General features: G+C 41.6%; 1 protein-coding gene across 1 annotated transcript in view; it reads left to right on the top strand.

Annotated features, from left to right (window-relative positions):
* Positions 1-12004, top strand: part of gpat4 (glycerol-3-phosphate acyltransferase 4) — a 77579-nt gene that overhangs the window by 29484 nt on the left and 36091 nt on the right. Inside the window, exon 5 of the mRNA XM_039768484.1 lies at positions 10708-10782. Coding sequence (XP_039624418.1) covers positions 10708-10782 — 75 coding nt within the window. The remainder of the gene's footprint in view (positions 1-10707; positions 10783-12004) is intronic.

The following is a 12004-nucleotide window of genomic DNA, read 5'->3' as shown; positions in this document are numbered from 1 at the left end:
TACTTAAATTAAAAATTTTATTTCCCCTCTTTTATGTTCAATGTAGTTATTTAAAATTATCATGCATAATGGGCTTTTATTGTGTGTTTGTGTATGTTTTTTCTTACTAAAGGTAATTTCTGATGAAATAAGGACATTGTGTGGTCTTATCCTATGTATGATTTTATTACTTTAACCTATAAACCACATTCTTATTATTTAATCCTAACGAAGTACAGCATAAAGGGAAAATAATTAGACTATGAATTTCATTTGTGTGCATTGCCTTTATGGTCTTACCTTAGACAAATGCGTCAGCTGTACAGACCTCTGTGGGGTTAAGGAGATTAGAGCTGTTAACCCAGATCTTTAACCTGAATTGACTTAGGTTAAAAGAGAAGGTCATGTTAAAGGAAGGATGCCAATTAAATAATATATTGCATGCAAATACCCTTTGTTATCCTGATGTAGCGAAGTGTGTTTTAAAAGTAAATTAAAAGTCAAATCCAATGTAGTACATGTGGTATTTTTGCGTTATAAAAATTTAGGAGAATCATGTATTGGGAGCAGTGCACAAAATAAAGAAGGCTCATTTTGTTTCTTTCATCTCATCTCATTTTTTAGTCTGCATTGTCTTACAAAGTTCACATTGGCCACACACTAAATTGGGCCGACTGGCGTTCCTTCTCCATTGCAACTATTTTTAAATTGTCATCATCTGGTAAATCTCCAGTGGTAAGCACCCAAGGGCGTCCTACTAAACTTCCAAGAACAGGGCTATGTTCCAATGTCCTTCAGGGTTATCAAATATTTTAAACTCAGTCCAAACGTTAAGTGCAGTAAGGTGTTTTGGCAACTTGCAAACTAATTTTTTTTAGTTTATACTGCAGTCCTCATAATCATTGGTTAAATTGTACTTTGAAAGTTTTGTCTTTAGACTTCACTTACATTTTACTACAGCCAGCACCACTGTTTCCTTGCAACTTTATTATCACTTGTCACCAAGACCCCAAGCAGAAGCTCTTCTTGTCTTTAAATAATAAGCCAGTCATTCCTGGGACATGCCTATGATGTCAACATTTGTTTGTGATGATCATCACCCCATCCAATTAACAATCAGTTGCACACATCTCTAGCATGTTACTAGAGATTACCTGAGTAGACAGTCAGGTAAAGCCTTGGTAACATCAGCAGCAGAAAATATCCAAGATGTAACCCATTGGTCCAGATATGTGATACTCTCCAAGACTCCACTGCAAATAAAGTTCTGTCCATGACAGTCATGAACAGTAGAGGAGGTGACATTAAATTGGAGAGTCTAGTGCCTACTTTAAAAATAATTAACTGCTGCTATATATATTTATACTAATAAAAGGCAAAGCCCTCACTCACTCACTCACTCACTCACTCACTCACTGACTCATCATTAATTCTCCAACTTCCCGTGTGGGTGGAAGGCTGAAATTTGGCAGGTTCATTCCTTACAGCTTCCTTACAAAAGTTGGGCAGGTTTTATATCGAAATTCTACGCGTAATGGTCATAACTGGAAGCAGTTTTTCTCCATTTACTGTAATGGAGATGAGCTTCAACGCCGTGGGGGCGGAGTTTCATGTGACATCATCACACCTCCCACGTAATCACGCAGTACATAGAAACCAGGAAGACCTCAAAAAAGCGCTCAAGAAAACATGCATTATATAATTGAGAAGGCAGCGAAAAAATAAGAAGCGAGCGAGTGACATATACAACCATATTCATGAGTTCTGCTACTTCGGAAACAAAGCACGATGTAAACCTACACTTTAAATTAAGTTCATAGACAGGCTGCCGCTGGCGTTTGTAATGTAGTGCCTGCCCATATAAGGCCGTCCGTCAGCGGCAATCCAATAGCAAACTGCCACGGGTAAATATTCACGGGTGAAGGACTGTGCTTATGGAGAGGAAGATGAGATGGTCAGGGTGGTGTTTGACACAAACTCAGCGAAACTGCGAGAGAAAGTATTAAGTGCCAGGACTAAGGTAACATTAAATACAGCCATGGACATAGCAGGAGATGGCACCAGCACAGCTGGGAACCTTCGATGCATGTACACCGAGTGGCTCACGTGAACTGACGCAGTGCACAGATAAAGGCAACAGTTCCAAAGAGCTGAACAAAACTGAATTACACAATTGAAAAGGCAGCAAAAAATATGAAGCGTCTCATACATACAAGCATATTCATAAATCCAACTACTGCGGAAACAAAGCATATGTTGGAAAAAGTCAATGTCCCGCTAAAGGAAGACAGTGTAAAAACCCGTGCATGCAGTGTGTCAGGTCTCAGATAAAGAAGAAGACGAGCTGTTTATTGATGCAGTAAGAAACGAATCGATGAATGAAACCTGTCATCTTTACAACGATTGACAAACACGGAATGTAACTTGAACACAACACATCCTACAAATCTGAACCTGATTGAAAGAAATAATGATAATCAAATCCTTGATGACCGCAACACTCAGTAACACTCACAAAACAAATACTGTATATTGACAGTCATGTTACGTTATTTTTAAAATGTTCCTTTTCTTTTTCTAGCTTTTTTAACACACTACTTCTCCGCTGCGATACGCGGGTATATATATATATATATATATATATATACACTGCTCAAAAGAATTAAAGGAACACTTTTAATCAGAGTATAGCATAAAGTCAATGAAACTTATGGGATATTAATCTGGTCAGTTAAGTAGCAGAGGGGTTGTTAATCAGTTTCAGCTGCTGTGGTGTTAATGAAATTAACAACAGATGCACTAGAGGGGCAACAATGAGATGACCCCAAAACAGGAATGGTTTAACAGGTGGAGGCCACTGACATTTTTCCCTCCTCATCTTTTCTGACTGTTTCTTCACTAGTTTTGCATTTGGCTACAGTCAGTGTCACTACTGGTAGCATGAGTGATACCTGGACCCTACAGAGGTTGCACAGGTAGTCCAACTTCTCCAGGATGGCACATCAATACGTGTCATTGCCAGAAGGTTTGCTGTGTCTCCCTGCACAGTCTCAAGGGCATGGAGGAGATTCTAGGAGACAAGCAGTTACTCTAGGAGAGCTGGAGAGGGCCATAGAAGGTCCATAACCCATCAGCAGGACCAGTATCTGCTCCTTTGGGCAAGGAGGAACAGGATGAGCACTGCCAGAGCCCTACAAAATGACCTCCAGCAGGCCACTGGTGTGAATGTCTCTGACCAAACAATCAGAAACAGACTTCATGAGGGTTGCCTGAGGGCCCAAATGTCTACTGCGCCTGTGCTCACTGCACAGCACCGGGAGCTCAATTGGCATTTGCCATAGAATACCAGAATTGGCAGGTCCACCACTGGCGTCCTGTGCTTTTCACAGATGAGAGCAGGTTCACCCTGAGTATATGTGAAAGACGTGAAAGGGTCAGGAGAAGCCGTGGAGAATATTATGCTGCCTGTAACATCGTTTAGCATGACTGGTTTGGTGGTGGGTCAGTGATGATCTTGGAGGCATATCCATGGAGCGACTCACAGACCTCTACAGGCTAGACAACGGCATCTTGACTGCCATTAGGTATCAGGATGAAATCCTTGGACCCATTGTCAGACCCTACGCTGGTGCAGTAGGTCCTGGTTTCCCTAATGCACGACAATGCCCGGCCTCATGTGGCAAGAGTATGCAGGCAGTACCTGGAGGATGAAGGAATTGAAACAATTGAATGGCCTTCACGATCCCCTGACTTAAACCCAATAGAACATCTGTGGGACATTATGTTTGGTCCATTAGGCGCCGCCAGGTTGCTCCTCAGACTGTACAACAGCTCAGGGATGCCCTCATACAGATCTGGGAGGAAATGCCACAAGACACCATCCGTCGTCTCATTAGGAGCATGCCCCGACGTTGTCAAGCATGCATACAAGCTCGTGGGGCCACACAAGATACTGAAAAGCATTTTGAGTAGCAGAAATTAAGTTTTTGAAAAATGGACTAGCCTGCCACATCTTCATTTCACTCTGATTTTAGGGTGTCTACACAATTGAGCCCTCTGTAGGCAGAAAACTTTTATTTCCATTAAAAGACTTGGCATCCTTTTGTTCCCTGTCGTTATTTGTATAGATATCCAACTTCATATTGAGATCTGATGTATCTAATGTGTTTCTTTAAAGTGTTCCTTTAATTTTTGTGAGCAGTGTGTGTGTGTGTGTGTATGTATATATATATATATATATATATATATATATATATATATATATATATATATATATGGAAGAGAAGGTCTGTGATACGGTTTGCATATTAGCAGTTGGAGATCCACAAAGGGAGAAAATGAATCACGTATCATAAAGTGGTTTTTATTCCTGAGCTTTCAACCCCTACCAGGGGTCTTCATCAGAGGATAATGCTTAGACATACAAGAATCAAAGGCAATATACAGCAGTAACTTACAGATATTACACTTCGCCAGCAACCACCCAATATCTCATAAACGGAGCTGTGTTAAAACTCTATTCAGAAGAGTCCACACCCATTGTAATACGAAGGAAACAAAAATGAAAGAGAGACGCTATCTCTTCCACCTTTTCACTTCAAACGGATACTGAAAACATTCATTAATCGAAGCCTACACAGAAGACGCCAAAAAACTCAACAAACAATTGACTCGAATCATAACCCCCACCCAACCTGGCACTCACTCCCTTATCACCACAATGTGTCTGAAGGTGCTGCACGCATCCTGGCCAAGTCAGGTGTCAGAATAGCACACAAACCCATGAACAATCTGCGCACGGTCCTCTTTAATGCCAAAAACAAGAAATCGACAGCAGAAACACTAAACGCAGTATACAGCATTCCATGCAATTCGTGCTCAGCGGTATACATAGGACAAACTTCAAAAAGAATCGCAACACGTATACAGGAACACCATACGCCGTCAGAAGAAAGGACGCACTGTCATTGATCTATAAGCATACTAAATCAACAGGACATACATTTAATTGGGACGATGTACAAGTAAAATTTAAAGCCAATAATAAAAGTGCTAGAGAGCTGGCTGAATCCTGGTTATCAAATGAGAACGCCATCAACAGACACTTGGACATAAATCCAGCATATACAAACTTAAGAAGAACTTATTCTTAATAAACAAGACTTTACTCCCCAACAACCTCACCCCCCCCCCACACGGACCTATATATATATACAGTGGTGTGAAAAACTATTTGCCCCCTTCCTGATTTCTTATTCTTTTGCATGTTTGTCACACAAAACGTTTCTGATCATCAAACACATTTAACCATTAGTCAAATATAACACAAGTAAACACAAAATGCAGTTTTTAAATGATGGTTTTATTATTTAGGGAGAAAAAATCCAAACCTACATGGCCCTGTGTGAAAAAGTAATTGCCCCCTTGTTAAAAAATAACCTAACTGTGGTGTATCACACCTGAGTTCAATTTCTGTAGCCACCCCAGGCCTGATTACTGCCACACCTGTTTCAATCAAGAAATCGCTTAAATAGGAGCTGCCTGACACAGAGAAGTAGACCAAAAGCACCTCAAAAGCTAGACATCATGCCAAGATCCAAAGAAATTCAGGAGCAAATGAGAACAGAAGTAATTGAGATCTATCAGTCTGGTAAAGGTTATAAAGCCATTTCTAAAGCTTTGGGACTCCAGCGAACCACAGTGAGAGCCATTATCCACAAATGGCAAAAACATGGAACAGTGGTGAACCTTCCCAGGAGTGGCCGGCCGACCAAAATTACCCCAAGAGCGCAGAGACGACTCATCCGAGAGGTCACAAAAGACCCCAGGAGAACGTTTAAAGAACTGCAGGCCTCACTTGCCTCAATTAAGGTCAGTGTTCACGACTCCACCATAAGAAAAAGACTGGGCAAAAACGGCCTGCATGGCAGATTTCCAAGACGCAAACCACTGTTAAGCAAAAAGAACATTAGAGCTCGTCTCAATTTTGCTAAGAAACATCTCAATGATTGCCAAGACTTTTGGGAAAATACCTTGTGGACTGATGAGACAAAAGGTGAACTTTTTGGAAGGCAAATGTTCCGTTACATCTGGCGTAAAAGGGAACACAGCATTTCAGGAAAAGAACATCATACCAACAGTAAAATATGATGGTGGTAGTGTGATGGTCTGTGGTTGTTTTGCTGCTTCAGGACCTGGAAGGCTTGCTGTGATAGATGGAACCATGACTTCTACTGTCTACCAAAAAAGAGCCTGAAATAGAATGTCCGGCCATCTTTTCATCAACTCAAGCTGAAGCGATCTTGGGTGCTGCAACAGGACAATGACCCAAAACACACCAGCAAATCCACTTCTGAATGGCTGAAGAAAAACAAAATGAAGACTTTGGAGTGGCCTAGTCAAAGTCCTGACCTGAATCCAATTGAGATGCTATGGCATGAAATTAAAAAGGCGGTTCATGCTAGAAAACCCTCAAATAAAGCTGAATTACAACAATTCTGCAAAGATGAGTGGGCCAAAATTCCTCCAGAGCGCTGTAAAAGACTCATTGCAAGTTATCGCAAACGCTTGATTGCAGTTATTGCTGCTAAGGGTGGCCCAACCAGTTATTAGATTCAGGGGGCAATTACTTTTTCACACAGGGCCATGTAGGTTTGGATTTTTTCTCCCTAAATAATAAAAACCATCATTTAAAAACTGCATTTTGTGTTTACTTGTGTTATATTTGACTAATGGTTAAATGTGTTATAAATGTGTTATATATATATATATATATATATATATATATATATATAAACTCATTTCACTGCATATCCATTTCTATATGATAGATTGAAGGTAAAAATTGTTGCATGTTCTTAATAGATGGATATATAAATGTTTGTTTGCTGTCTTGTTAAAAGTCTGTTTAGGAAAGGAGAAATAATTTAATTGGTTCACTTGTGGTTTTTGCTCTTTTTTTTTTTTGTCTGTTTGGTGTTTGAGCTGTCTGGTTTTGACTGCAAATTAGTTGTGATTGACTTTCGTGTCAGTTTTAGGATCTGACTGTGCTTAAATATTTGATTAAACATGAAGTTATTGCAAAAAATTGAGGTAATGAATCTGATTTATTGAGATTTTATGTAAAGCAATTGAAACAGTTACTAGGAGTCGTCTTTATCAAATCCTATGTAATATTTTTGCTGTCTGTTCTTCTCACATACATATAATCTAGAAGTAATTTCTCTTTCTCACCCACACACACACACTCTTCAGGCATTTGAAAGAGTAGTTAGCTACAACTTCTGTATATAGCAGGGTGTGAGGAGAAGTTTGAGACTAAAGAAAAGCTGAAACACCCAATAGCACCTTTAAAGAAGTAAAGAAAAGTAAAGGAAGAAATAAAATTCTGTTCAACCTTAACAGCCAAAAAAAAGAAAAAACAAAAACCAAATGCAACAGTACCAATTAAGACTAGGCAAAAATTAAAAACATGAAAGCATCAAAGATATGGAATCAAGTTGAAATATGAGGCACTTCTGCTAATTCTCATAAATTTATGTTGCACATGCTCCCGACCTTCGATTATTTACACCTGTTAATGCCAAAATTTCCTTTGTTTTAATTCAACTAAGGATACAGTATCCAAATGAACTGAACTCTGCAGCAGTTGCATGTTGAAGTTTATTTGCAAAATGACAGTGATTAATTTTCAAAACCTAGTAAGCAGACCTTCTGGGGACTCCCTCATACTGCTGGGAGACTTAAGTACTCATGTGGGCAATGACAGTGAGACCTGGAAGGGCGTGATTGTGAGGAATGGCCCCCAAAACTGAACCCGAGTGGTGTTTTGTTATTGGACTTCTGTGCTCATCACGGATTGTCCATAAAAAACACCATGTTCAAGCATAGGGGTGTTCATATGTGCACTTGGCACCAGGACACCCTAGTCCTCAGTTCGATGATCGACTTCGGGCTTGCGGCGACATGTCTTGAACACTCGGGTGAAGAGAGGGGCGGAGCTGTCAACTGATCACCGCCTGGTGGTGAGTAGGCTTCGATGGTGGTGGAGGATGCCGGTCAGGCCTGGTAACCCCAAACGTGTTGTGAAGGTCTGCTGGGAACGTCTGGCAGAGTCCCCTGTCAGAAGTAGCTTCAACTCACACTTGAGGAGCATTGAGTCCGAATGGGCCGTGTTCCGTGCCTCTGTTGTTGAGGCGGCTGACTGGAGCTGTGGCCATAAGGTGGTCGGTGCTTGTCGTGGCAGCAATCCCCGAACCCGTTGGTGGACACCGGCAGTGAGGGATGCCGTCAAGCTGAAGGAGTCCTACACTTTTGTCCTGTTGGACTCTGGAGGCAGCTAATAGGTACTGGCAGGCCAAGCGGAATGCGGCTTCGGTGGTTGCTGAGGCAAAATCTCGGGCATCGGTGAAGTTTGGGGATGCCATGGAAAACGACTTTCGGACGGCTTCGTGGAGATTCTGGTCTACCGTCTGGCGTCTCGGGAGAGGGAAGCAGTGCAGTGTCAACAATGTATATGGTGGGAATGGTGCGCTGCTGACCTCAACTTGGGACGTTGTGGGTCGGTGGGGGGAGTACTTCAAAGACCTCCTCAATCCCACTAACATGCCTTCCAATGAGGAAGCAAAGCCTGGGGACTCGGAGGTGGGCTCCCCCATCTCTGGGACTGAGGTCACCAGGGTGGTTAAACTCCTTGGTGACAGGGCCCTGGGTGTGGATGAGATACGCCTGGAGTTCCTCAAGGCTCTGGATGTTGTAGGACTGTCTTGGTTGACACGTCTCTGCAACATCGCATGGACATCGGGGGCAGTGCCTCTAGATTGGCAGATGGGGTGGTGGTTCCCCTTAAGAAGGGGGACTGGAGGGTGTGTTCCAACTACAGAGGGATCACACTCCTCAGCCTCCCTGGAAAAGTGTATTCGCGGGTTCTGGAGAGGAGGGTCCATCCGATAGTCGAACCTCGGATTCAGGAGGAACAGTGTGGTTTTCATCCTGGTCGTGGAACAGTGGATCAGCTCTACACCCTTAGCAGTTGGCAGTTTTCCCAACCAGTCTACATGTGTTTTGTGGACTTGGAAAAGGCGTTCGACCGTGTACCTTTGGGAATCCTGTAGGGGGTGCTCTGGGAGTATAGAGTACCGGACCCCCTGATAAGGGCTGTTCGGTCCCTGTACAACTGATGTTGGAGCGTGGTCTGCATTGCCAGCAAGTCAAACCCGTTTCCAGTGAGAGTTGGACTCCGCCAGGGCTGCCAATTGTCACCAATTCTGTTCATAACTTTTATGGACAGATTTTCTAGGCGCAGCCAGGATGTTGAGGGGGTCCAGTTTGGTGGACTCAGGATTGGGTCACTGCTTTTTGCAGATGATTTTGCCCCGTTTGCTTCGTCAGGCCTTGATCTTCAGCGCTATCTGAATCAGTTTGCAGCTGAGTTTGAAGCGGCTGGGATGGGAATTGGCACCTCCAAATCCGAGACCATGGTCCTCAGCCGGAAAAGGGTGGAGTGCCCTCTCAGGGTTGGGAGCGAGATCCTGCCCCAAGTGGAGGAGTTCAAGTATCTCGGGGTCTTGTTCACGAGTGAGGGAAGAATGGAGCGTGAGATCGACAGGCAGATCGGTGCGGCGTCCGCGGTGATGCGGACTCTGCATCGGTCTGTCGTGGTGAAAAAGGAGCTGATCTGTAAGGCAAAGCTCTCAATTTACCAGTCAATCAACATTCCTATCCTCACCTATGGTCCTGAGCTATAGGTAGTGACCGAAAGAACGAGCTCGTTAATACAAGCTGCGGAAATGAGTTTCCTCCGCAGGGTGTCTGGGCTTTCCCTCAAAGATAGGGTGAGAAGCTCCGTCATCTGGGAGGGGCTCAGAGTAGAGCCGCTGCTCCTACACATCGAGAGGAGTCAGATGAGGTGGCTCGGGCATCTGATCGGGATGCCTCCAGGACGCCTCCCTGGCGAGGTATTCCGGGCATGTCCAACTGGGGGGAGGCCCCGGGGAAGAGGGACTATGTCTCCCGGCTGGCCTGGGAATGCCTCGGGATTCCCCTGGAAGAAGTTGCCGGGGAGAGGGAAGTCTGGGCATTTCTGCTCAAGCTGCTGCCCCTGCGACCCGACCTCCGATAAACGGAAGAGGATGGATGGATAGTAAGCAGACTTGCTGGCTTTCTAATATTCAGTAAGCAAATGTTTCACTAATTGTTTATCATTACGCTTTTATTTGACTGTATTTTTATTAAATACAATGCTGTGTTGGCAGATGGGGAATGGTTGATCCAATAATACTGTATGTATGTTCAAGGACCACTTGAATTTTTAAACAAGGGTAAAAGTAATTTTTTGTAATATAATTAGACAGATATTTGATTGACAGAAATGGTATATTTGCACCAAAAATAACCAGGTTTTTATGTAATTGATTAAGGATGTTTCGGTTTTGCATGCTTCGAATTTTTTTTTTTTTTCTCCACGTATTGGTGGGTATTCCTCAACTCTGTATACTACACATGTGGTGTTCTACCATTTTTTTCTACAAATCGCATACAAACTCAATGCATGACATTAGAAACAGATTAAGGTCCAGAATTAAAAATCTGCATGAAATAATTACATTTATTGTGTGAACTTTCAAAAAGTAATATTTTTAAATTTTGAAACTCTGAAATTTTGGGTGTCTAAAAGTTAGTCATATGCATTGTTCCTTTTGGTTACTGTTGCTTTTCTCCATGTTTTAGAGTAACCTTGGCATTTACTGGAGTCGGACTTCTTGTGGTTGGAACTACCATAGTTGGATTCTTACCCAGTGGAAGGTGAGGTAACTGAAATAACTTATATCTGGAATCATTTTCAGTTAGTTATGATTTTCTTAGAAGTGCTAACTCTGAGCAAAACAAATTGTTTCTGAAAATTTCAAATATAAGGATTATAATGAATAGTTTGAAGAGCACATAGCCATTGTTTTACATATTTTATAAATGTACAGTGCATTAATGATACTTTAAAATGTATAGGATTTTGAGTTTGTATAAAAAATCAAAGAAGTGGCTAGCAGAACTGGCCTAATTGTTGAATGTCATGTGATTTGTATGTTAGAATGTTTTGTGTGACTATGAAATATTAGCTCTGTTTAAGGTTACCATTTAAAAAAGAAACTTCAAAGCATTATCCTCCTTTAAAATAGCAACTTAAAATGAGCTGATTAATGGCTAATAAAAGAAAATTGCCAGAAGGCAGTCTAAGTCAACAAAAGGAAGAAAAGCCCTGCAAGTACAATGAGGAGTATTTAAAATTTGGACTTTTCAGCACTGACAGCTAAAACTTCACCTAAATTTATGATTTTTTTAAGCATTTTTCAAATGAAAGTATGCTAACATCTTAAAAGATTCTTGAACTTCAGGCTAACGAGTTGGTTAATGCAACAAGTTTAGACCATCTTTTAGTTTTTATTTGTTTTGTCTGTGAGAAGTATTAAGGATTTTTTGCATTGCTTTACTACACTATAAAGAATAATAGGGGCAGATATATTTTAAATGCTGGATGAATACAAAACATCAAAGGGTGATCTTTGGGAAAACTGTATCAGGATTTTGCACAGAGAAGTGTTCTCTTTTAAAAAAAAAATAATGAAGAGTTGCTCTCAGTTGTTAAAATTATTAACTTTATTAAGACATAGACACTCATTTTAATACAAAGAGCTAGTTAAAAGATACCTTTCAAAGGCTATCACGAAAGACTGCTTTTTCACTGGCTCTCCCTTGGATTTGTCTTGCAGCTAGTTTTTCAGCTACAAGCTGAGATTTGGTAGTGGGCGCTACTGACTTCCAGAGAGTATTCAGAAGCCATTAAGAAGGCAAACAGAATAGTAGGTTATACAGCACACTGTGTGGAGTACAAGTCTAAGGAGATTATGCTTAAGCTATATAATGCACTGGTGAGGCATCATCTCGAATACTGTATGCAGTTTTGATCTCCAGGCTACAAAAAGGACATAGCAGCACTAGAAAAGATCCAGAGAAGAACTGCTAGGCTTGC

Source organism: Polypterus senegalus, chromosome 11, assembly GCF_016835505.1.
Source record: "Polypterus senegalus isolate Bchr_013 chromosome 11, ASM1683550v1, whole genome shotgun sequence".
In the NCBI taxonomy this organism is placed as follows: Eukaryota; Metazoa; Chordata; class Cladistia; order Polypteriformes; family Polypteridae; genus Polypterus; species Polypterus senegalus.
Note: the sequence above shows the minus strand (reverse complement) of the source record. Positions and strands in the feature narration are given on the sequence as shown.